Genomic DNA, 26,419 nt, shown 5'->3' on the forward strand with positions numbered 1-26,419 from the left:
TTTCTGTATACCTCAGAGCTTTGTACAAATGCATGGTGCGCGCAGTTCAGAGCGCGCGTCGCACGGCAGCCTAAAGACGATCACTTCTTCACGAGTCCGAAGAGGAGAAAGAAGTCGACGTCGTTGTTCAAGATGAGGAACATGAACGGGTGGTCGACGACGAACTTGCGCCGCTCACAGTGTTTGGCGTCGGGACCTGCGGTGTTGTCAGCGTCCGACGCCAGCTGTGCGGGCGCCGGTCCAGCGCCAGAGGTCGTCGAAGTGGCCGAGGAGGCCGACGTCTCGGCCCTCGCTTCCACGGGGGCAACGTTCGGTTGGCGTGGCTTGCCGCCGCGTTCGCTGGCGCTGAAGCAGGCCGCGTGACGCGCCAGCGTCACCCGCACCCCTTTGGCCAAGCTGAGGCCGGACAGGTCAGCGCGCTCCGTGAACACGTCCTCCACGCCCAGGGCGGGAAGAACACGATTCAAGTCAGTCACCTGCGGCGTAGAGGAGGAGGAGGAGGAATAAACAGTTATTCATGAAAAAGGGGAAAAAAGGAAAATGGGTCAGGATGGATCCCTATTCCAAAGACTCCAGTGGCCACCGCGACCCGCCCAGCTTGATCCAGGAGGCCCTTCTGGGCCTCGAGGTAAGCAAGAATGAGGATGGCCTCCCAGGGCTTCCTTAGCAAGGTGAGTACCAAAGGTGAATTAATGGCATGAGGTCTTTCGGCACACTGCCATGTTACGTGAGGCAATGAAGGCCAAGACCCGCACCACGGGCAAGAGTTATTATACAAGGTTGGGTTTATTTTATGGTATCTACCTAAATGTGGGTAGATATGCGTCTGTATTCTTCTATATTTCTGCGCCTCCTCCACATTAAGTAGTTTTTTGTGGTGGGGCCTCTCTTGTCGGGTTCTTCGCTGGTGCTCTAGTATATCGCGGACCAGTAGGGAATCGTCTATTTGATCGCTGCGCGTATCTCCAGCTCGGTTAATAAAGCCTCGAGCTAGAGTGCGTGCCTGTTCGTTTCCCGAGATACCCTCGTGGCCAGGACACCATAAAATTGCATGATCTTCTTTCAATGTGTCGCCGATGATCTTAAGGGCGACATGTGGTATGCGGCCTTGTAGATACATTCTGCATGCCACTTGTGAGTCGGACATTATTAAAGCTGAGCTGTTTTGCTTTTCCTTGTATGCGATAGTGAGTGCGATCGCCGTTACTTCCACTGTAGCAGTGCATCTAGTACGTGTCGAGGCTGATGTGTTAAGTGTTCCATGGCGTGTAGTTTGAACTGCCACTATTGCATGTCCTTTGCTAAATCTAGTTACATCTGTATACATTACTTCTTGATTACTGCCCGAAGGTTTTCTGAAGCTGTTTAGCTCTTGCTTGTCTTCTCGCTTTGTGATGGTTTTTGTTCATGTTGCGTGGGATTGGGGAGACCATAATGCTCTTGCGTACTGAATCCCGCATCGTGGTCGTTTGTTCCTGGCAGTATTGTGGTCTTAATGGGTAACCTAAACGCGAGAAAACGTTTCTACCTGTGCTTGTGAGGCACAGTCGCTCTCTTCGGAGGACAGCTGTTCTTAACTTCTTAACTCTTCAAATGTATTGTACATTCCTAGAGCTTGCACCCTCTCGTTTTCCGCATTCGTAGGAAGCCCAAGTGCTGCATTATATGTGCCACGTATTATTAAGTCAATTGCTTTAGTTGCCGATGGGATTAGCTCTTGATATGGTAGCCCGTATGTTATCTTGCTAGTCTTGTAGTTTCGTTTTCATGGAGCCATTTTCCTTTCTTTATAATTCTGCTTCTTAGTCTAGCGATGCTCTTTGTGCTTGACTTAAGAGTTGCTATCATGTGAATGGCTATTTTGTTAATATTTTTTTTATTTACAAATACCTCACAGGCCTACGAAGAGGCATAGGGTGATGGGGGCGTGTGTTACATTAAATACATTCGGTTAAAAGATATCGATGTTACAAGGAACACAACAAATTTGCAAAAAACCAGACATATCGTAAAAGAAGAAGAAAAATAATTGAACAAATAAGCATTGCAAAAAACACACCAAGAAGTGAAAAAAAGTTACATTATACCTTACATAGTTACAAAGGACTTTATACATTGCATAATATTGAAAAAGCAAAAAAAGTGAATAAAAAATTTTTAAAAATTAAAAAATAGCACAGGCATAACACATGACAATGCATTTAAAACGTAATCGGTTTGATAAAACTGTGATCAGTGTGATGAAAAATGTTTCGTCAAATTACAGCAAAAAGCGTCATGATTTGTGAGCTAGGCGAATGCTATCTGGAAGGCTGTTCCAGAGACGGATAGCGCGAGGCAGTGGTGAAAAGTTAAATGCTTGCGTCATGCCATATACACGGGCATAGCTGTAACCATAGAATTTGTAACCATAGTCCTAGTATTCTGATCGTATTTCTTTCTGGCAACGCCTAGTTTCCCATTGTTAGGTGGATGGCTGGTTTGTTTCTGTAGTTACGCCCATGGATACAAATAAACTCAGATTTTTCCGGAGCGCATTGCATGCCGTTTTGTTCTGCAAAGTCATTCAGCGAGTCGATAGCCTCTTGTATAGTTCGTTCTTTTTGCCCTAACGGGCCTTTTCAGACCCATAAGGTGACGTCATCTGCATATAACGCAAATTTTAGGTGGTTAATTTTCTCTAGTTGTCGTGCCAAGCGGTTAATGAACCGCTTGGCACTGAATATAAGTGGCGAAAGAATGGCACCCTGTGCTGTGCCTCTGTTAGGCATTGGGAGTTTGGGGGATTTTCCATACCTATTGTGGCCTTACGGTCAGTTAGGAAAGAGCGGATGTAATTATGAATCGTCATTCCGCAGTCCATTCTTTCGAGCTCTTCAATTATAAGGGTATGGGAAATAGTGCCAAAAGCGCTTTTTAAGTCCACTGCTGCTATGATGTTCTCTCCACCTGTAGGAATGTTTTGCAGCACGTCATCTCGTTGTGTTATGGATATGTCTTGTGTAGAAAGATGTTGTCTGAAGCCGTACATGTTGTGCGAGAGAAGTTCGTGCCCTTCGGTATAGTTAGTGTGCGGCATAGAAGACAACGCGGCGAGAATCATCAGGGCTACGTTAAAGGGAAACGTGAGAGAAAAATATATCCAGATTTATTACTAAACTATCCCTCTGCAATTTGAAAAAAAAAAAACACGTGGTAAGCCATATAAGACGCAATACCAAAGTCAGAGGTAGCAGCGCCGCCTTGAAGTTCCTGCACCAGCTTGCCGTGAGGTCATAGACTTTCATGGCATCCATTCTGACATAGTTAAATTTTTATCTGTTATGATGGCGTACATTGTCTCCTTAGCCGATTAACTGGTAAGATAAGAAAGACCTGGCCTAGAATGTTTTTATCGCTTTATTTATTCTTTATATTATTCAAATACATGCCAAATTAAATATGAAAGGGTTCCTCTGAAAACTAAGAGAGATACAGCGGGTCAAAAATATTGTTTACCACCTGGTTAAAGGCAAATTTATGGTCCAGAACTCGTGTTTGGTGGTTGCTTTGACAAGGTCAATGTGTGTTCTTGAGGTGCGCCTCTATAGAGAAAAAAAATAAGAGCTTTCTTATACAAAGGGAAACAAAAATTCGCATTGTTCCATATGAAGACACCATAGAGGTCTTCGAGTTTTGTCACCAAAACATTTGCTGCTGCTCGCAGTCAAAATTTTTTGTGAATGCCACTGTTGAGCAGGTGCATAAATTAACGTAAATTGAAAGGCAGAGAATAATATTTGGTTTTGTCTAGTGTTTGTAGATTTCTTTTGTAAAGTCAAATATAGTTGAGCTGCTAGTTAGAGCGTTAATAAGCTAGAGACTGTACTCAGCAAGTTTTAAAAGCTTTTCTTTAGCCACAGTTACCCGAATGGCGAAAAAAAATACTTTAAAAATCCTTGACGCCGCACTGATAAACTGGCACTGGGTTCTGGTGCGAACTTGAAAAAAAAAAGAAAGAAAAATTGACCTTAACTTTACCTTGTGTTAAGTATCCTATATAACCGAGAAATAAACTAAATTAGTGTTTTGAAAGCCTACTTTATCGTTCTATACTGATTTAAGTGCATTTCTTTAGTGTCCTCTAACAAGAGGCGAAAGAAAAAACATTGCCAGAGCCCATCTCTCGATGACTCTCGATCTCTCGATTGTCATTGTGAAAACGAGTTATATGAGCCGTGTACTGCAGCGTGACACCTCTTTCTCGCTTCCCTATAAGAACACTCGGCGCCATCTGGCGCAGCCGCCGCGAAGCTTGCGCGTGGGCTCCGAAATGCATGGTACGCCGATGCGTGCCAACGCTGAGAAACACTTCACGTCGCAACCGGACTGCTCTCTCGCGCTTCTCGATGGATGAGTGCTATGAGCGTCCCTTTTGAAACGGGGCAGCGGGTTGCGCCACCAAACGCTTGTTCTTATTTTTGCCTAATGTCCTACCTACCTAAACAAACGCCTCCATTCCACCCTGCAAAAGTGGGTGTACAGCGAAGCGGACGTTGGACGAGCACAACCGACGTTAATTATACAAGTACCACCACCCCGACTGACGCTGCAGCTTTTCCGCAGACCTGCGTTTACGTGTCTTATACCATAGCGCAGCCGCAACGACACTGAAATCCGTTGCTATAGGCTACTTCTCCTTCAAAAGACTCCCACCATCTGCCATTGGGGTTGCGCCGATTGAAGTCAATCCACACACCGCCAACTGCAGGTGCAATCTCTGTCTAGTGGCGGCAGCCCATAGTCCCCATACGCCCACTTCTCCAGCTGCCGTTGAGTGACCGCGGCTGCTAGGTGGCGGTACTGTTCTTGGATGAGCACGGGCTGACGAAAATCCCGACCAACTAAAGGTTAAAAGCTTTAGCGGTGAAACACACAAAGAATTCACAGCAACAAACTTTTCTGAACCACTTTGGAGAACTTTGTTTTTGTTCTTTGCTCTTGTTTGCGGTCTACCTACTTTTCTTCCACCAAACCACCGCTCGCCCCTTTAAGTAAACTCTATTGCCGGCATTTCCCTTTCCGCCTGCTATCCCTGAACCCGAGGGCTTCAAGGAGACCAGCGGAGCCTGAACCGACAGCTGGCTAGATATCTTCACATTCTAATGAAACATGTTCCATCGTTTCCCTAGCTTTACCACACTAAGCGCATGCTTCTTCTTCCTTGGTGTACCTCGCTTTATAACTACGCGTTCTAAGGCATCCTGATCCCGCTTCGAAAAGTAATGAGCTTCCCTTTGAGTTATCATAAATTGTTTCTTTCCGGATTGCATTTTGGCGTCATCGGTGGTTACTCACAGCAGATTTCTTTTCCATTGCCGTCACCCAGGAGATTGTCTGACTGTGTTTAACGGTTTTTGTTGTCATGTTGCTTACTACATAGCGGTCGCATAGTTGCTGGTAAGCTTCCTAGTTCATTTCTTCCACTGTGGACCAATATTCTAAAGGCATGAAAGTTTTTTTCTGTACTAACTTAGGCTCGGCCTACCCGTCCCCACGTGGGAGCGGCCCGCAGCTCTACCCTAGAGCAGGGCTTCTTAGGACCTATTTAATAAAGGTCCGTCCGTCCGTCCGTCCGTCCGTCCGTCCGTCCGTCCGTCCGTCCGTCCGTCCGTCCGTCCGTCCGTCCGTCCGTCCGTCCGTCCGTCCGTCCGTCCGTCCGTCCGTCCGTCTGTCTGTCTGTCTGTCTGTCTGTCTGTCTGTCTGTCTGTCTGTCTGTCTGTCTGTCTGTCTGTCTGTCTGTCTGTCTGTCTGTCTGTCGTCGTCCGTCCGTCCGTCCGTCCGTCCGTCGTCCGTCCGTCCGTCCGTCCGTCCGTCCGTCCGTCCGTCCGTCCGTCCGTCTCGTCTGTCTGTCTGTCTGTCTGTCTGTCTGTCTGTCTGTCTGTCTGTCTGTCTGTCTGTCTGTCTGTCTGTCTGTCTGTCTGTCTGTCTGTCTGTCTGTCTGTCTGTCTGTTCTGTTTGTTATGTTATGTTATGTTATGTTATGTTATGTCCTGTCCTGTCTGTCTGTCTGTCTGTCTGTCTGTCTGTCTGTCTGTCTGTCTGTCCTAATTTTGATAAGTATTATTCTTTCCTTCCAATTTCTTTTTTTAGGACGTACCGAGAAGAGTAAGCAATTTCGCGATCTGCCTGCAAGTAAATATTTATTTTATTTTTCTCTACGTGTCCCTCGTGTACTCGCATCCAACTCCGGGGGAGGCCTTTGTATTTCTGTGGGATTGATAGATCTAGGCTGCAGATTATGGCCCCAATTTTAAGAAACCACGTGACAATAACGGCCGACGGAGCACACCGTTTACCCCACATTTATTATGGAACAAAAAAAAAAACACCGCATATCCACGGGGTGAATGATGATGAGTGGGCGAAGCTCCGGAGGGAATCATTGGTAAACCGTGAATCTTCCGAGTAATTCGCCCAGTCTCGCCGCACTAAATCGAACGATTGACTTCCACCAATTTTATAACAGCGCCCTTCATTATAATTGCACCATCTCCCGCTTAAGGGGACGCTAGCACAAACGCGTTAGAAACGTGCAATACTCTCTAGTAAGGGGGAGAGGCCACAGCGTCTTACGCAGCCGTTTACACATGCCGGAACGTGCACCGCGTTTGCCGACGCCATCACATGACTGCCGGCGAAGTATAACCCCCGTATTCATAAACGCTCCTCGACTTGAACTTGACTTGCCACCGCCTTCAACGCGTTTCGAACGCGCTGCCCAAGGCGGTGGCAAGTCAAGTTCAAGTCGAGGAGCGTTTATGAATACGGGGGTAAGGCGGAGAGGCCACAGCGTCTTACACCAGCTTCTTACACGGGCCGTAACGCGCTAGCACAAACGCGTTAGAAACGCACAGTCTTTCGTTAATGTTGGGTATTTATTGTCATCGTGGTGCGTGTGTCCATGTGCGCTTCGTAGTGGTTAGCGCCGCGCGTTCGGAAGCGAGGGGTCCCTGGTTCGATTCCGCGCTACGGACACAACTTATGGATTTTTTTTTCATAAAAGTAGACGTGGCTACCTACTACGACGACGACTACTACTACTACAGAGGAGGGAAAGACCCACACCCTAAGGAGCTTCGCCCCTAAAAGCGCTAGTGGAGCGATGGCTAAAGTCGCGACGGCAACTTTTGTTCGCTCGTGGCTTGCAACTAAAGCAGCGCATGAGAGTTAGCTATCGTGGTTTCGCTTGATAAATACTGGGCGATGAAGATACCACTACAATCCTCAAAGCAAGTTCCCTCTGCTGCGTCCGTAGCGCCTTGAGGACACGTCCTCACCTGTCGCAGCCGGAACCGGGGTAGGCTGACGTCGACGTCGCACTCGCGGAACTGCAGCTCGAATGTGCTGGCACTGAGCTCTTCCTGGAGTGCGCCAAGTCCATCCGGGTCTTGGGGCAGGAAGAGCACCATGACGGCGCCGGAGTGTCGGTACGGCAGCACCAATGCGCTGGCGCCCAGCGAAGGACAGTCGGCCAGCAAGAAACGGCCCGACTGGTGCATCATGCGGACCTGAGTGGAAGGTACACTAACATAACTCGCTAGCCTTCGCATGTCTAGTCGCGCGAAAGTTCCTGCCTAACTAATATGTTTCATCTATAAGACAGCAATTATGCGGACACGCCAGGGGCGTTTGTGACGTCGCCGTGAGGTTCCGTATAAAGTCCAAGGGCGATAAAATCATCACCGCGCGCCGTATGCTGTATGTACGAGTGAAAACGTGCGAGGGTGAGCCGGCGATCCCGGCTCAATCTCGCACACGCGAAGGGGAGAAGCGGGAAGGAAGCGGTAGGGAGGGGAGGGAGGTTGACGTAAATCGCGCCGCCCAATACTCGCGTTAGAGGAGGAGAGCGTGAGGCGAGCCAACCAATGGCGGTGTACGAAAAAAGTAGGTCATCGGAGGAGTGGAATGTGAGAGGTGTTCGCATTAGCGTTGGTTGTATATACAGAGCTTTGGTCAAGGACTCTTCTCTGGGCGTGAGGAACGCGCTAGGAACGCCGTCGCCCGTGGACCCCGCAGGTAGCGCCGTTCGCGTTAGTGGTTGTTGTATATGCGGAGCTTTGGTCAAGGACTCTTGTCTGGGAACGTCATAAAAAAGTTCGAGGAGCCCACTAGGAACGTCGTCACCAGTGGACGCCGACGCGTTCCATCGCCCGCAAGTAGCGCCGTTCGGGTCAGCCAAGCGGCCGCGAATGCAACTACGGTTCGGGCGCTCGCTCCCATTGCAGCCGACCTCACACGGGAGGTCGTACCTTTCTTTTTTGAAAAGCATCGACACCATGCGAAGCACGCAAAAGCGAAAATGAAATGAAAGAATGGTGAAACAAAACATTTACAATATAGACTGCTTGCGAACTTTGACTTGCATGGTGTAACACTCTGTGGAACTAACACAGCTTCGCTGTTCGACCATCTTCACGGAGTGGAAGGGCGGTGATTTTTTTTTACGTTTCAGCCTCCGTAAAGTCATGTGCAGTGCGCACTCTAAAGGTTCTTTGACATGCTGCGACTGGAGCGAAAAAAAAACGGTGCAGTCGCACGCGCCGCAATGCTATTTTTAGAGGGCTCATTTCACACGACCAAGATTTCAGCGATGCGGCTGGTGCGACGCCCAGGGTTGCTTGCTGCCAAGTTTTGTGGCATACGCTGCATAATTTTTTTAATGGAATGAAGAAAACCTGTGCGTTATGGTGCCATTGAATTGTCTTTAATAAGAGCCAGGTGTTTTATAAATTGGAAAACACCGCATACCCACGGGGTGAATGATGATGAGTGGGCGAAGCTCCGGAGGGAATCATCGGTAAACCGTGAATCTTCCGTGTAATTCGCCCAGTCTCGCCGCACTAAATCGAACGATTGACTTCCACCAATGACACGCGCCATATATGACGTCATTCATTTTATAAGAGCGCCCTTCATTATAATTGCACCATCTCCCGCTTAAGGGGACGCTAGCACAAACGCGTTAGAAACGTGCAGTACTCTCTAGTAAGGGGGAGAGGCCACAGCGTCTTACGCAGCCGTTTACACATGCCGGAACGTGCACCGCGTTTGCCGACGCCATCACATGACTGCTGAGAGAGTATAACCCCCGTATTCATAAACGCTCCTCGACTTGAACTCGACTTGCCACCGCCTTCAACGCGTTTCGAACGCGCTGCCCAAGGCGGTGGCAAGTCAAGTTCAAGTCGAGGAGCGTTTATGAATACGGGGGTAAGGCGGAGAGGCCACAGCGTCTTACACCAGCTTCTTACACGGGCCGTAACGCGCTGGCACAAACGCGTTAGAAACGCGCAGTCTTTCGTTAATGTTGGGTATTTATTGTCATCGTGGTGCGTGTGTCCATGTGCGTTTCCGGGCGTAGTGGTTAGCGCCGCGCGTTCGGAAGCGAGGGGACCCTGGTTCGATTCTGCGCTACGGACACAACTTTCGGAATTTTTTTTTTCATAAAAGTGGACGTGGCTACCTATACTACTACGACTACTACTACTACTACTACTACTACTACTACTACTACTACTACTACTACTACTACATACTAGAGCACTGCACGGGCCCGGGCCGGCCCGAAAGCCTGGGCCCGGCCATGCCCGGCCCGCGGGCCGGGCCGGGCCGTCTGAAGCGTTTGTCGGCGGGCTCGGGCTTGAGGCCGCGGGCCCGGGCCGGGCTCGGGCTTGAAGCCACGGGTCCGGGCCAGACTCGGGCCCGCTCATTGAAGGGCCTAAGTAGGCCTTCGAGCACACGCGACCGTTATGCATTGCATGGTTCAGTGCATTCTGTGCCAAGCTGAAGTGACACGTGCAAGATGATTGTCATCATCATCATCAGCCTATATTTATGTCCACTGCAGGACGAAGTCCTCTCCCTGCGATATCCAATTAACCCTGTCTTGCGCTACCTGAATCCAACTTGCACCTGCGAATTTCCTAACTTCATCACCCCACCTAGTTTTCTGCCATCCTGGACTGCGCTTCCATTCTCTTGGTATCCATTCTGTAGCTCTAATGGTCCATCGGTTATCCATCCTACGCATTACATGGCCGGCCCAGCTCCATTTTTTGTCAACTTAATGTCAACTACAATATCGGTTATCCCCGTTTGTTCTCAGATCCACACCGCTCTCTTGACTGTATGTCTTATCACATGAATATATCTTATCAAAGAAAATAGTAAAACAGATGAAGATCTCATTTTTAACAGCGGAGCTGTTTTATCCGGGCCTAATGTGTCCGCTGAATCCAAAAATGTGGGCCGATCCTGGCAGCAGTGCAGAAAGGGTCCAAGCGCAATGGCACATACACCTGTGAACTAGCGAAGCTGAGCCTGGATAAGTCTAGCTAAGAATGGTGGGGACTAATTGCCTATCGATAGGCAAATGATAGCCAATCAGTAGCTAGTCGATAATCGATCAATAATCAATGAATTCCTGAAAATGCTGGGGATGACTTAATAGTGCTTAGCCTAGCCCAAATACGTGGCCAATACCTTACGATAGCCAATCGACAGCCAATCAATAGCTAATCGATAAAAGGATCAATTATCAATAAATTCGGATAACTTGGTAGTGCTTAGCCTATCCAAAATACGTGGCCAATATCTTGCAATAGACAATCGATAGCCAATCAATAGCTAATCGATAATCAACCAATAATAAATAGATTCCGGGAAATGCTGGGGATGACTTGGTAGTGCTTAGTCTAGCCCAAGAGCCAGGACTAGCTATAGGTGCCCATCATCTCCGCTGTCTCTTTAGCATTGCGCCGCCAGTGCAAGCTGCACTAATTTTTTTTTTCTTTTCCGCAAAAACGAACATTGCTTCCGCGTAAGGAAAAATAAATTATACAAAGAACCACTCCTCAAACCATTTCCATGTTACTGCTTTTGCGATCGCACCAGTGTCGATACTATGGCATTATTTTAGCGCTAAGGCCAGTTACTTTTGTGCTTCAATGCATAAAACAGCGTTTTCCTCAAAAAGTTAACTGGAACGCCCATGCATTTCGTCGGACTTTTTGAAAATTAATATCTCGAAACTGGTTCAGTCTTGAGAATTCGTTCCAAGTGGACACGCCTTGCGAACTCAGCGGCTATAATTCGTAGATTGAAAGGTGTGCCATAAAATAATTAATTAAAAAGTTAGTTCGCGTAATTATGTTAAATATCCAATTAGGCGTTTTGACCCTCCATTAGGCCACGCCATCCATGTCAGAATTAGCTTGCAACTACACAAAACAATTAGCCTCCTTAGAGCATCGTCGCATTAATGCGAACGCAAGAAATCCTGAGATATGGTCAATTCCATACTTCAGAACACTCTATAAGCATCAGTCGTTAATACATTACCTACCATTCACTTTGAACAGATACAAAAATGGCGGTAATTTCAGTAAGAAAGAACTCAGCTGACACTTTGGTCGCTTGTAATGTATCTGATGTGATTAATATTCTGCCTTTGTGTATGGTTCTGAGTATATAATGTAAATCCTGTTTCGTTTTCTTTGCAAATGTTGATCTTGTAAAATTCAGTCGCATGCTATGTTGTATAGCTGGTGTTGCGTTGTTTTGTATAGCCAGTATTGTTATCGTAGTGTTGTTTAAAATGCATTCTGTTAAACTTTTTCCAATTCTGTTAACTCGCCGTGACGCAAATATTCTTTGTCTTTCCGTTCATAGCTATTTCGTCTACGAGGAATTCCAGCGATAGCTGGAAATATATGTGAATTATTGTGCATGTGTGCACACTGTTTGCTGTACTATTGCCTTGCCTGGTCTTATGGGTCACGTCAAGCTACATATGTAGCTTTTAGTCCAAAATGACCGCGCAGCATGTAAACTGGACAATAAATTAATTTGATTTGATTGATTTCGAAACTGATTTAGTCTTGAGAATTCGTTCCAAGTGGAAACGCCTTGCGAACTCGGCGGCTATAATTCGTAGATTGAAAGATGTGCCATAAAATAATTAATTAGAACGTTAAATGGCGTAATTATGGTAATTCTTCAATTAGGCGTTTTGATTTCTCGTGGAAGTAATCGCCGCCTCATCGAGTAGTTTAGATCAAAGATTATAACTATGCTATCTCCCACAGGCAATCTTGCAATCTTTCAAAATTTTGTTCAGCTAAAATGAAACGCCCTGTATATATTTGCATGCTAAATGACATCATAGAACTATATCATACAAATCAAGTTAAGTGCATGCGCACCACCAGAAAAATAGTAGCACAGGCAATGGGCCGGATTACTGATGTTGCCGTGGGAGAAACAAAGATTTCGGCCTTTTATTGCTTATATACTGCAGCTGATTAAACCTCGAGAAGGTCAGGCTGACAGATATTACGGATACAATCTGTAAGTAAAAAAAAAAAAATAGCCAACGTTCGGACGAGCAGTTTGCAGCACGTCGTTCAGCGCTGTTTGCCTTCTATGTCGGCGTCGTTCTGCCTGCGTTACAAAAAAGTCGCAGTTTCACCTGAAAGGCGAAGCATCAATTGCGATAGCAAATTTGTAGAGAGCTATACGGAGTAATAATATTAGCTTTATCAGCTGTATAAACTTGGACATGCAGAAGCACCGGCAACACGCAGAACTGTTGTCGACGCCGTCGGCGTTTTGCCCGCGTTCGCTCAAAATGCGTGCGGCGTTGGTGACTGTTGCCGGAGCCTCTGATATAAATAGGCACTTGGTGCCGCAGCTAAACGTCGCCTCCCTTCCCTCCCCCTCCCCCTCATGGCCTTTCGCGCGTCGGAAGAAGGCGCGTTTGCTCTACATATATGGTGATTGTAAAGGAGGAAAGAGACGATTACTTCTGCAGCCCTGAAGGCGCTGAGCCGTGCTCCCTCAAGGGCTGCAGAAGATAGCGCCAACCTTTCCCTTTCCCTCAAGAACCACTTATCATCATCATCATCCTGAAGGGAGCACGGCGCAGAACGCGCGTTTGTTCGCCGCCGTGGGTTCACTCCTCATGAAAGCGCGCGTCCCTCGCGCCCTTTCACTCGCACATTCAGCGTTCGGCGGCGCGCGGCGACGATTTCATCTCCATTGACGTCATACGGAACCTCACGGCGACGGCGACCGCGACGGCAGAAATCTGCTTTGGAAGTGTCCATATAATTGCTATCGCAATAAAAGTTAGATGATGACCTATATAGACAAGCCCATATGGCTCCCGCATTACAATGTATTGTTCGTAATTCGGCTGCCGCGAAGTCGTCGTGTCCGCACAGTGAGAAGATCCTCGTGATGCATGTGCTTAGCGTGAGCTGCTGAAGGAATGATGTGAACGATAATTGTGCCTAAGCAGTGCCTGCTCCTATAACCCTGCTCTTGCACCAAATGCAGCAGCAAGCATCAACCTGAAAGCCCACATACGCCCCTCATGGCAGCCGCAAATGATCTGCGTGTGATCACTGAACGTGGATTAGAATTTGTGTTCTGAACTTAAATCTTAGCGCTGGTCTGGTTCGTCCACCGTGGCCCACGTGCTGTAATTACGTATGTCATCTCTGTATATTTCGAAATACGTAAAGACCGACACCACAATCTTTTTAGGAGCTGCAGTCACTTGTGTACGTAGCATCATGGCATTTTAACAGGCATGGGCGTAGTCTACTTTCTCGTCTTGTATCTCGTGCTGTTAGTATACTGCGAATCTGTACGAAGATGCTTAAATCAATATGCTGCAGTACGTAGTGGGGAGGCGTAGCCCCACGGCAAACATGAAATGCGTTGCTAGGAGTATATATGTTTGTTTAAATAAACAAATTAGAGCGCTAGAATATTTGTATTCGTAGTAGCAAAGGGGGTATAAAGTAGAAAGCTATGGGAACTATCGGACAATCTCGTTGTCATGCGCGTCTGCTTCTACCTGCTTTAGCACATTACCTAGAAGTGGGGCTGGAAACCCCAGATTACCCAGAACCTGAGCAACTGAAGCAGATGTTATGGTTCCTTTACTGAAATTTCCAATCGTGAAAGAAGCCCGTGAATACACCTAAAGTGCCTCGAATGGCCAGTCAAGCGGCAATCTTGGGTGTATTCGCGGGCTTCTTTCCCGCTAGGAAAAAACACTTTTATGTACAACGTATGGAGCAACAGAAAGCTGTATCGGGTGTTTTTCATGTGGCTCTACAATTTTCCCAGTGAATTTTCATGTAATTATAATACTTCAGAAGTCGATTAATTAATTAAGACTAATTATGTAATTAGGCGGAATGCAAAAAATAATCTGAGTATCTCCAAGCAACGGCAAACAGCATTACCTTGGTTCAGTCCATCTACGTGGCCATTTGCATATTTTTAAAGTTTGGCTAAAGTTACGTGGGACACCCTGTATATCTAAGTACAGGAAAAGCTCAGTAGAAGCAGGCATATCCCAACAACTTGTAACTCTGTTAGGGGCACGCGTATTGAAAATTTTCTGGCGAGTTACTCCCAATTATTGTAGCTGAGGAGTTTCGTGAGTGCTGCACAAATCACTATATGAGGTTAGCGTTGCCGAGGCTAGCGACCTTACGTCATGCTTCCTCCTACATTTCTTTCTTCTGTTACGTCACAAATAGGGTTGACCTTTATTGAGCCCGAGAGATAGGGCGAAGGACGGCAGCATCAACAACCTTCGGCTCAGTCCACGCTGATGATGCGCCCGCAAGCGCGCTGAAGATGAAAGGCACAAACATGATGATGATAATGTACAGATGATGAAGAAGTGTACTAAATGCCCACACTAATTTCCCTCGTGCAAAAGCGGCCATCCTGGCCGCTGCCTAAAAGTCCGGGAACGCCGCGTGAAGGGCTTCCTGCTGGAAACGTGGACCACTTCGGTAGAGCGGCAACGGCGGTCAGTTGAGGTAACAACAGGGGTCACACGATAATTAACGGTAGAAGTCATTTGTAGGACCATGTATGGGCCAATAAACCGAAACTGAAGCTTCTCGCACAACCCAGGAGTGTGAATTGGTGTCCAGGGCAGCACTTCATCGCCAGGCTGGTATAATACTACGCGATGAGATGCGTCATAATGATCCTTGCGGTCCTATTGTCTGGCTTCGGTGTTGATGCGGGAACGCTGGCGACAATGGACGAGGCGGGAAACATATTGTTCGCAGGAAGATGGAGATGAACTGACAGGGGCAGGGAAGAAATAAACGTCAAGAAAGATACAGGGTAAACGGCCATAAACAATGTAGAATGGCGAGTAACCGGTTGTGCGTTGAACGGCGGTTATACGCGAAGGTGAGGAATGGCAAAATTGAGTCCTAATTTTGTTTGATCTGGCTGAATATAGGGGGCTATCGTGTCAGAGAGCGTACGATGAAACTATTCAGTCAGGTCGCTGGTTTGAGGATGATAACTTGATGTAGTCTTGTCAGTGGTACCAGAGGCTCTGAGCACTTCACCTACCAGTTGGGAAAGAATGTCTTTGCGCGGTCGCTCAGAAGGGGACGAGGGGCGCCGTGGCGCAGGATTATGGCTTGAAGAATGAATGCAGCAACTTCGGAAGCCGATGTAGAACTCACACAAGCTGTTTCGGCATAGCGCGTCGGGTGGTCGACGGCTGTCACTATTCATCGACTACCGGGCGGGAGTCATGGGAAGAGGCCCATGGAGATCAATGCCAACAACCTCGAACGGTTCCGCAGAACACGAGACTGGTAGTAATTGCCCGGCAGGAGCTGATGTTGGCCGTTTTCGAAGCTGACAAATGACGCAGGAAGCGACGTACATCGCCACTCTGGTAGACAGGCCAGGCCAGTAGAAGCGACTTCTTATGCAGTCGTAAGTTTTCTGGATGCCAAAGTGGCCAGCAGTCAAATCGTCATGAAAGGCCTGAAGGACATGCGCACAAAGGCAACGAGGCAGTACAGGCACCCATCATCGTCCGTCAGGATGGTGGATATGGCGGTACAGCACGGAGTTTTCCAGCTTGAATTGTGTCAACTGTCGACGAAGCCGGGCGGCCGCGAAGCTACATGAAGGTGGTCTATAATACGTCGAGTGTACGAGTCGGCGAGTTGTTGAGACGAAAATGATTCTTGGTCGTCCGAAGCGAGATGATCAAGAGCGGCGAAGGACAAAACCACCGTACAAGAGACATAAGTGAGTGCGTCACCGGAGGTGGTGCGGAACTATTGATGAGGGTGGCTGTAGGACGCGGGCAGCTAGAAAAAGCGTCTGCGTCTTGGTGCTTCTTACCAGACTTATAGAAGATCTCGAAGTCATATTCTTGCAGACGAAGAATCCAGCGACCAAGAAACCTGACAAGTTCTTGAGTGTGGAAAGCCAGCATAAGGCGTGATCGTCCGTAACAATGGTAAAATGGCGGCCGTGGAGATAAGGGCGAAACTTCTGGGCGGACAAAACAACAGCGAGGCGCTCCTGCTAGGTGATGGTATATTCTTCTAGGCAGGTGTGAGGACGCAGCCGGCATATGCAACGACCCTGTCACGCGATGAGTTGCCTCATTGGAGGAGCACAGCACCGATGCCATGGCCGCTAGCGTCCATGTGCAAGAGGGTGAGTTCAGTCTCATCAAAATGACACAGGACAGGTTCAGATGTGAGGGCGCCCTTCAGCTGGTCAAAGGCAGATTCACATTCCGGTGACCACACGAAGGGAGGAAAGAAATAAGTGGTTTAAAGGAGCAGCCGGGAAGTCGAGCATGAATCGGCGAATATAGGAAGCGATGCCAAGGAAATTGAGCAGTTATTTGGTCTTTTCAGCACGGGAAAGTGAAGCACTGCCGAAATCTTGTCAGGATCAGGTCGAATATAAACGATCCTTGCTCACAATGTGGCCTAAGACCTTGATCATCTTGCTTGCAGAATGCCACTTTTTGGTGTTGAGCTGAAGACCAGCGTTGAAGAGGCACCTGAGAACCTCGTCCAGACGTTGCAGGTGCTGGGCAAATGTCGATGAGAAAATAACTGTATCATTGCGATAGCACAAGCAAGTCTTCCACTTCATGCCACGAGGGTGTCAATCATGCGCTCAAAAGTTGCGGGAGCATTGCAGAGGCTGATAGACATGACGTTGAACTCGTAAATGCCGTCTGGGGTTGCAAACGCTGTTTTTTCTTTGTCGGCTTCGTGCATCCTAATTTTCCAGTAAGCTGAACGCATATCAGGACTGGAGAAGTACTCGGCACCTTGCAGGAAATCGAAGGCATCGTCAATGCGAGGCATGGGGTTATTATACATCCTTGCGCGTGATCTTGTTGAGCACTCAGTAATTGACACAAAATCACACGGATCCACTTTTTTTTCGGGCCGAAATGATGGGAGACGACCAAAGGCTAGCAGAGGGGAGTATTATCTCACGTTGCAGCAAATCGGCAACGTTTTCCTCAATAATTTTGCGCTCGGCTAGAGACACGCGATACGGCCGGTGACGCACAATGGATATGCCGTCTGTCCGAATCCGATGCGCTGTGACGGATTAGCAGAGCTTACGCGCTCGTAATCGTCCAGCCAGTCTTCAGCATCTTCACCACGAAGACCACTGAACAGATGGGGATTCCGCTGGCGGCCGCTGAAGATCAAAGAAGGTGCGGCTTGCGGAGGCGGGAGGGTTAGGGTAGATGCCCTAGGCTGCTGGGCCTGCGACATACTGGCAGACAAGCGCCGACCTGAACGAAGCTCCAGGGAGTAGGCCAAGCGTGCAGAGGACGGGGGACCAAGAAGCGCCTCCACCAGCTTTGACGTCACACTAAGGGTGGACCTTTACTGAGCCCGAGGAACACGGCGAAGGACGGCGGCATCACAACCGGCATCAACAGCCTTAGGCACAGTCCATGCTGATGATGCGCTCGCACGCGCGATGAAGTTGAAGGGCACACACATGATGATAATATACAGATGATGAAGAAGTGCACAATAAATTGCCACAGTTCCTACATTTCTTTCTTCCGCCATGCTTTCAGCGCAGCAGGGACTCTCGATCTTCCTCTTACCCAGAACAAGAGAGAAAGCAAGCGCACAATGAGCCGAGTGCTACACAGCTTCGTAGGCACTCACGATCAGCTACTGTGTGTCCTACAAAGTAGATACATTGGTCAGCCGGTAGGCACAGACGATCAGCTATTGTGTGTCCTACAAAGTAGATACATTGGCCAGCCGATACTCGGTGCACAGCCAGCGGCTGACAACGCCGGACTGTAAAACAGCGAGCTCGACAAGGACGTAAAGCGTTCCGAGCTGACACGAGCGATCGCAAGACTCACTCGAAACACCACACTGGGCAAGGACGGAATCACCAACAAGTTGCTACGTAACCTGGACGATGCAACCGTGCAGGCAATACTGGAACTCTTCAATGCACACTGGAACAGAGGGACCTTACAATTCAAGCATGCGGAGATTACGCTGATGCCAAAGCCGGGAAAAACGCCCTGCCTGGAGAACCCAAGACCCATTTCGCTCACGTCTTGCCTCGGTAAATTGATGGAACGCGTGATCTTAGACAGGCTACAAACGCATCTCCAAGAACGTCAACTTATGCCGAACGCGATGTTTGGTTTTTGGCCCAACTTGGCGACGCAAGGCGTGCTTCTGCAGCTCAATGAGGAAGTACTGTCTGCATCAATGCCGTGCTGCCGAAAAGCAATTCTGGCACTAGACCTAAAGGGAGCCTTTGACAACGTGGGGCACGAAGCCATATACTAGCCAATCTCAGTGACACGAGTTGGGGCCGACGAACGTACAACTACGGGAGGGCTTTTCTCACAGATCGTACAGCCACAATAGGGCTGCTGAGAAATGTGAGGTCACAGCGAGTAGACAAACCTAACAGAGGAACGCCACAAGGAGCAGTATTGTCGCCGACACTTTTCAACGTGGCCATGATGAAACTCCCAGCCCAACTTGAGGAAATACCGGGGATCAGACACGTCTTGTATGCAGACGATATCACGGTATGGATAGTCCGAGGGTCCATAGGAGAAAAACAAGAGGCATTACAGGAGGCAGTAGACGTCATAGCAAGATACGCGGAGACGTGCAGACTGCAATGCGCGCTAGAGCAGTCGGAGCTCCTCATAATCGAAAAGCGCTCACGAGGACGATCAACAGCCCCGGCCCCAACCATCCACCTACGAATGTAGGTCCTAGAGAAGTCACCAAGGTGGACAGACTTCGTATCCTCGGCTTACACTTACAAAAAGACGGGGGCGGAGGATACGCCATACAGAAGCTACAACACACGACCACACAGATCTTGCGCATGATGCTACGAATTACCAGCAGGAAGAGGGGACTCCAGGAACAGGACCTGATCCGACTAGTGCAGGCTCTGATTGTGAGCCGCATTGCGTACTCGGCACCATATTTAAATTTCAGTAACGCGGAAGTGGAGGTACTCGACCAGCTGATACGCAAAGCTTATAAGCAAGCGCTCGGACTCCCACCCGGAACGGCTTCTTTTCGCCTCGAGGAGAGAGGGGTGTGCAACAACACACGGGAAATCATGGACGCCCACCCGGTAAGCCAGAAGGAAAGTCTACTACGCACAATAGCGGGACGCTAGGTCTTGGAACGTCTTGGATATTCCGTACTGAAGACCAGCGCACTGACAAAATTTTCAGCACGAATACAAGAAACTATACACGTCTCAACGATTCCCAGGAACATGCACCTAAACTTCCACATCGCACGGTGACAAGCCCGAGCGCAGGCGCTCGCGCGAAAGTATGAGAACCACCCCAATGTCTTGTAGACGCGGCCAGCACCGCAAGAAGCACCGCATTCGTCACCAGCGTAGTCAACAATCACACGACCGAAATAAGTGCGTCGTCGGTTTCCAGATCGAGCGCTGCGGAGGCAGAGGAACTAGTCATAGCGTTATAGCAATAACGGCAGGACCACACTGGGAGTGTGTCATAGTTCTTACGGACTCAGACGGCATGCATAACATTTTCCAGGGCCAAAATTTTCAGGGCCGCACATCGCATATTGAATGGAGCGCACCAGCTCCCACCATATATACAAATCGTGTGGACTCCGGGGCATGAGTCCTTACGCGGCAATCAGCAGGCACACGCCTACGCCCGAGCGCATGCACACCGGAAGCCGCGAGAGGGCCGCGCTGAGCAGTTCCATCCCGTGACTATGCCATTAGCCTACACGCACATCCTACAACACTATCGCCGTTCACGAAGTACACTACCGCCGCCTCACAATGCTCTGACGTGAGAGGAAGCCGTAATATGGCGAAAACTCCAAACACTCATCCACATTTGAGTCTCCACCGTGCACGCCATACACCCTGTGCTGTATTTCTATATAAATGCCAACACTGCGATCAATGCGCAACGCATTACAAAATATGGGCTTGCGCAAACACACCACAGCTCACACCCATAACAAACCCCACCACATGACAATGGGAGACAGCGCTGTCCAGCTCCGACTCGACGGACCAGCTCAACCTGGTCAACCGAGCGAGACGGGCAGCTAAGGCCGCTGGACTCCTGGACTGAGGGGACCACCCACTGAAGAGCGAAGGAGATACCTACGCTCGTGTGCTCTTTTGCATAAAGTTTATTCTCTCTCTATCTCTTACAAAGAAACATTATCGTTCGCTGCGTTAGACGTCAGATGCATAAGTGTCGTCGTCTCATAGTCGTCTCCGTCGTGCCATCGTAATGATCATCCGCTATCTTTGTCGTGGTCGCCGTCGCATGGTACCCTCGTCATCATGTCGTCGTAGTCCTCCCATTAACAACTTCGTGAGACCAATAGCTTAATTAGGCATGTAAAATGCGTCAGTGTCTCAAGCTGCATCCAGCGTAGCCTCAACATGAGACGCTATCAAACCATGCGGAAAAGGGGGAAACGACAGGGGAAATTCCAGGACCCCTTGCCGGATTCACAAGTGATATCTTTTCGGGGTTTCAGTAACAAGCGAGCTCAACGACTTTATACCGATCTTGGGATGCCGGCCCATTATATGCAGCTTGTCACCGTTCTCGCTCACCTTCTTGGTCCTGCCGGGTGCCAAATGGAACTGGGCATCGGTGGTGCGCGCTCGGCTGAACCGCACCCGCCAGCCGCCGGCAAAGCCCACGAAGCTGAGCAGCAGCAGTGAGGTGCTCGAAACCAGACCGGCCTGCGCCGCCGCCTGATGACAACTCCGGCAGGATCTCGTGGGCGTCGAAGCGCGGCACCGCCTGGCGCGCCTCGTCAGTGATGCGCGACAGGCTTGTGTCCGGGGGATCGGCAGTGAAGTCGTGCGCCCGCAGGCCCACGGCGCGGGCCGCCTCGCGCTGTCGGAATTCGCGCCGGATCCGGAGGCTCCGGTCGTGGTAGATCAGGTTGCCCAGCTTCAGGCGCAGGGAGGACACACTGCAGCGCGCGTCCGAAAACACGGAAAACCAGCTCTGTGAAAGCCCGGAACCACATAACTGATTTGCCGTATTTAGTGTACCTGTGCTTCAAGTTGTCCATAATTCGGCCTCGAGCTGCAATCTGCTATAGCCTCCTGGTTAACTCAGATGGTAGAACGACCACCCCGGAAAAGCGTTGGTCCCGGGTTCGATCCCCCGACAGGCAGGAGAAATGTTTAACCAACTGTCAAACTTTCTTTCTAAAAAATTTCCGTATGGGTTTCATTTCTAGCTACGTGCTACAGTCCGGTGGATGACAACTTTTCCTTTCCCGTTCCAACACACATTCAGAGGAAAGAGCAACGCTTAATCTCGCCGTTCGTGCCGCGAATGTGCATCTTCGCGACCCATACGGTAGCTATCTAGTTATCCTAGTTATACGCGCAGCTGTGTTTTCCGCGAAGAAATATATCATTTCTCGCGCCATCAACGAGCGCCAATGAATTTGATCATATATGAGTCTGGGTGCACAATATTTGCCAGTTTTTATTTGATTCATCGTCATGCATTATCGATGCACGACGTTAAGTCATAATCGATGATTTATGATGACATCCCTTTTCAAACGGGGCGGCGCATTTCGCCTATCTCTACTTTATATGCCTACCCGTCATTGAAACCTCCGTATCTATATTTCCAATATAGCCTATGCCTGTATACCTCACGCAGGACCGGCACTGGGCGTGCAGCCGGGCAAAGTAGTCGTCCGTGATCGGTCGGTGGGAACGGCGCGCGAGCGGCAGGTGGAGGGCGCGCGCGATCTGATGAGCGGTGGCGCCCCTGGCGGCCTGCAGCAGCACTTCTAGCGTGCTTGCCACAGCGTACGGCGAGAAGAGGATGTTCCCCGTGCGGCCGGCGAGGCGCAGCTGGCGGCACAGCTCCAGCGCGAACTGCAGCAGGCCCTGAGCGATGAGGTCGTATCGCTCGCTGCGCCGTATACAGGTAACAGGCGTGAACATTGGGCATCAACCGTTTTGGCACAGCGTTAGCACTTTGACGCTATAGTGTTACGACCACTGTAAGATGCCATTCCCTGCGCATGTAGCATAGGTTAGAACCAAGACTAGTGGTCGGTGCCTGAGTGGCACGGCCATCGCCATGAGCTCGTGGGTTGCTGAGCTTGGCTAGCTTGGCTGTATATCAGCGACCGCTACCTCTTCGCCCCGCGTCCCATCGCAATAAGCCTCATTTGAAACGTGTGTGACTCCTGAGTTTCAGGGGCGGACGAAGACCATCATGAAAAAATGTTCCAGAAGCCAGGGGAATTCATATTCACACGTATAGCTTCACTGGCTTTACTCAACAATAAAACAATAACAAAGCATAGACGTTTCGCCACCTATGCGGGTGGCATCGTCAGTACACAAATGTCGTCCCATGAAAGAGTGCATCAACTCATATCTTGCCGTAAACATCCGGCAAAGGACCACGATTACTGTTGCATGCATTTTGATTATGACGGATGAACCATGATTCGATCAATTTCCTTGTGCCCCATCGTTGTTCCCGTGCCAGCGTCGTCACATTATCGAAATCGAACACGTGTCCTTTCGTCAGGCAGTGGTCGACTAATTCCGTCTTGGCACGTGTTGAATGTGTGGCTTTGGTGACGTCCCTGACGTGTTCCTTGATGCGAGTATGACGTCGTCGCCCGGTCTCACCGATGTAGCAGGCATCACAGTCCGTACAGTTAACTTTGTACACAACTCCGCTTTGTTCGTCGGAGGGGGTGCCGTCCTTTGGTTTTGGGAACACGTTAGCCAGTGTGCGCATGGGTTTAAACACAGTCCTAACGCCCAGAGGTCGCAAGGTCCTACACACAGCTTCTGACAGGCCGCAGACATACGGGATGCACACAACAGAATTTTCATTATTAGCCCTGCTCTCGCGAGGTCTTTGCATGCGGCGCCGCGTGTCATCGACAAACCGCTGAGGGTAGCTCCGTTTATTCAGGACAGTGGCAACATTAGTTTCTTCATGCTTCCTCAGGGTCTGTGTCGACGACAGCGCGTCGCAACGTGACAGAAGTGTACGGGCAACAGCATATTTGTGCTCCGCAGGGTGGTGGGAGTCAAAACTCAGCACATTGCCACTGTCGCAAGGTTTGCGGTATACGGATGTCGCCAATGAACCGCCCTCGTTCCGACGCAACTGTCTACCACCAAATAGAAGGTGTCCCGATGGGCAGCCCTGTGTCGGTAATCGTGGCAGATCTTTTGATGGAACACGTGGAAACTTTATGTCTGTCCACCTTGCCCTTCCCTGTGAAAATGTACTGCCGTTATGTAGATGACACTTTCGTCATTGTAGAAAAGCACAATCTGCAGGCTATGCATGATGCACTCAATAGTGTTCATCCGGCCATTCAATTCACTTGTGAAATGGAAGATGGTGACACTTTGGCGTTTCTAGATGTGCTGGTGCGTCGGAACGAGGGCGGTTCATTGGCGACATCCATATACCGCAAACCTTGCGACAGTGGCAATGTGCTGAGTTTACTACTCGCACCACCCTGCGGAGCACAAATATGCTGTTGCCCGTACACTTCTGTCACGTTGCGACGCGCTGTCGTCGACACAGACCCTGAGGAAGCATGAAGAAACTAATGTTGCCACTGTCCTGAATAAACGGAGCTACCCTCAGCGGTTTGTCGATGACACGCGGCGCCGCATGCAAAGACCTCGCGAGAGCAGGGCTAATAATGAAAATTCTGTTGTGTGCATCCCGTATGTCTGCGGCGTGTCAGAAGCTGTGTGTAGGGCCTTGCAACCTCTGGGCGTTAGGACTGTGTTTAAACCCATGCGCACACTGGCTAACGTGTTCCCAAAACCAAAGGACCGCACCCCCTCCGACGAACAAAGCGGAGTTGTGTACAAAGTTAACTGTACGGACTGTGATGCCTGCTACATCGGTGAGACCGGGCGACGACGTCATACTCGCATCAAGGAACACGTCAGGGACGTCACCAAAGCCACACATTCAACACGTGCCAAGACGGAATTAGTCGACCACTGCCTGACGAAAGGACACGTGTTCGATTTCGATAATGTGACGACGCTGGCACGGGAACAACGATGGGGCCCAAGGAAATTGATCGAATCATGGTTCATCCGTCATAATCAAAATGCATGCAACAGTAATCGTGGTCCTTTGCCGGATGTTTACGGCAAGATATAAGTTGATGTACTCTTTCATGGGACGACATTTGTGTACTGACGATGCCACCCGCATAGGTGGCGAAACGTCTATGCTTTGTTATTGTTTTATTGTTGAGTAAAGCCAGTGAAGCTATACGTGTGAATATGAAGACCATCATATCCCACACTTGAAATGAGGTTTACTGCGATGGGACGCGGGGGAGAACGGCTAGCAGTCGCAAGTATACAGCCAAGCTATAGCCTAGTGCAGCAACCACGTACTTATGCCGAAGGCGATGCCGCTTAGGTACATACCAGTATTGGATACAATCGTTTCATACACAGCACGTAATAACGCTCCGGAAGCTGCGTAAACAGTGCGGTCATGGAGAACTCCCTCTGCCAGTTTCACATGTGGTGCATTTCCTCCTGATCTGCGAAGCTTGCTAAACAATAAACTACTTCATATACAGCTGCAACTTGCAGGCGTAAGTTTACGTCCAATCGCATGTTATATATATATATATGTGCACCTCTGAGCTTCCAGCATGCGGTGTACTACGTTTTCCCCGTGAGAGCCAGCGCTGCGCCGTGGCTGCAGATAATTGAATAGGGTAAATAAGACGAGATCTCCGACGCCTTCCATGTAATACGTGCGTCATAATTTGGGACATTAAAGTGTGTTACATCGTAAGACACGACGCACACCTAGAGCTTTTTCCGTATGGAACTGATGGACTATATTTCGGCCGCGAATGTGAGCAATGAAACATATGTATCTCTATATATCCTTTTTATAACCTTGCATGTTGTGTATGAAAATGACTATAGCTAGAGAGGACGAATCTGGCTCCTCGATGTAGTGGCAATGGCATGCAGCAGTAATGCCATATTCCACGGGAAATTTCTGCGAATACTAATGGAGAATCACTGAAGCAGAAAAAGAATAATACAAAGTTTCCTACTTTCGTTTTTGTATGTTTCAATAAAGGAAGAATAAATGAGAAAAGAAAGGAAGAAAAGACAATCAGCACCACCACCTGCGTGATGCTTACAAAACCTCCGCATAGAATCATTCGCGGGGTAAGCCATACGATTTGCCGACAATCGGCACTTTATGTACTTTCACAGATGGCGGACTGAAATATGCAAATTTTTCAAGCCTTTTTAGTAAGTGCAATAACTACCTGCTCTTTAAAAAGTACACTAAACGCCGCGAGATGGGAAGCTTGTCTCAAAAAAGCTAAATATTATCTTTGTTTGGTCATTGCCACCTATCACCTAAGTTGAAGTAGAAAAGAATGTACCGACTGCGTTTGTTTTAACTTCGCAAACGTTATATGGGAAACCCTCTACACTCACGATTGTTCATCAGGAAAGTCGGGTCCCGGAAGCGCCACTGTTCGGCTCCGGCTTCGGCTCCGGCTCCGGCTCCGGCTCATGTCCGTGGTCTGGGTGGCTTTACTGCCGAATTGGATATCACGAGGATAGCCAAATGTCTATAGCGCCCTAGAGTGACGCACGCGTGTGTCGTGAGCATAATGGCACACTATGAAAACAATCAAGTTGCGGTAACTTTTCATTCGGGAGTAAGTGCTTCTCATATAGTTAGCCTTTTCTCAATAGTTCTCGTACGGCCCTGTTCACTTATCCTACTTTCTTGCGAAGAATTGTCAAATACATAGTTAAATATTGGACGTGCAAACATTCGACCAAAAAAATTGCTGCCTGCACTATCTACAGCTTTGTTCTTACAGTTTTAAATGAAGTTCTCGGGCACCAGGCATTTTTTATTTTCAGCGTATGTCGCAAACGTGCTAAAACAGGCGTACAGGAACAGTGTAAGGCACATCCAGGAACACAA

The 26,419-nt window shown here is 48.9% G+C and overlaps 1 protein-coding gene across 1 annotated transcript; it reads right to left on the reverse strand.

Annotated features, from left to right (window-relative positions):
- LOC119440049 (serpin B3) lies at window positions 1–26,058 on the reverse strand. The gene is made up of 4 exons (XM_049661347.1): window positions 25,918–26,058; window positions 21,010–21,377; window positions 7,320–7,550; window positions 1–476 (listed from the first exon to the last, which is right to left on the reverse strand). Exons 3-4 carry the CDS (start codon window positions 7,542–7,544, stop codon window positions 81–83), a joined length of 621 nt encoding a protein of 206 aa, XP_049517304.1. The 5' UTR covers window positions 7,545–7,550; window positions 21,010–21,377; window positions 25,918–26,058; the 3' UTR covers window positions 1–80.
- Window positions 26,059–26,419: the final 361 nt, after the last annotated feature.

Source organism: Dermacentor silvarum, chromosome 2, assembly GCF_013339745.2.
Source record: "Dermacentor silvarum isolate Dsil-2018 chromosome 2, BIME_Dsil_1.4, whole genome shotgun sequence".
Lineage (NCBI taxonomy): Eukaryota > Metazoa > Arthropoda > Arachnida > Ixodida > Ixodidae > Dermacentor > Dermacentor silvarum.

Excerpts from the sequence above, each read along its gene's own strand:
- LOC119440049 (XM_049661347.1), bottom strand. The coding sequence starts at position 7,544 with ATGATGCACCAGTCGGGCCGTTTCTTGCTGGCCGACTGTCCTTCGCTG. Across the intron at positions 477-7,319 it reads CCCGGTTCCGGCTGCGACAG|GTGACTGACTTGAATCGTGT; the intron begins GTGAGGACGTGT and ends TCTACGCCGCAG.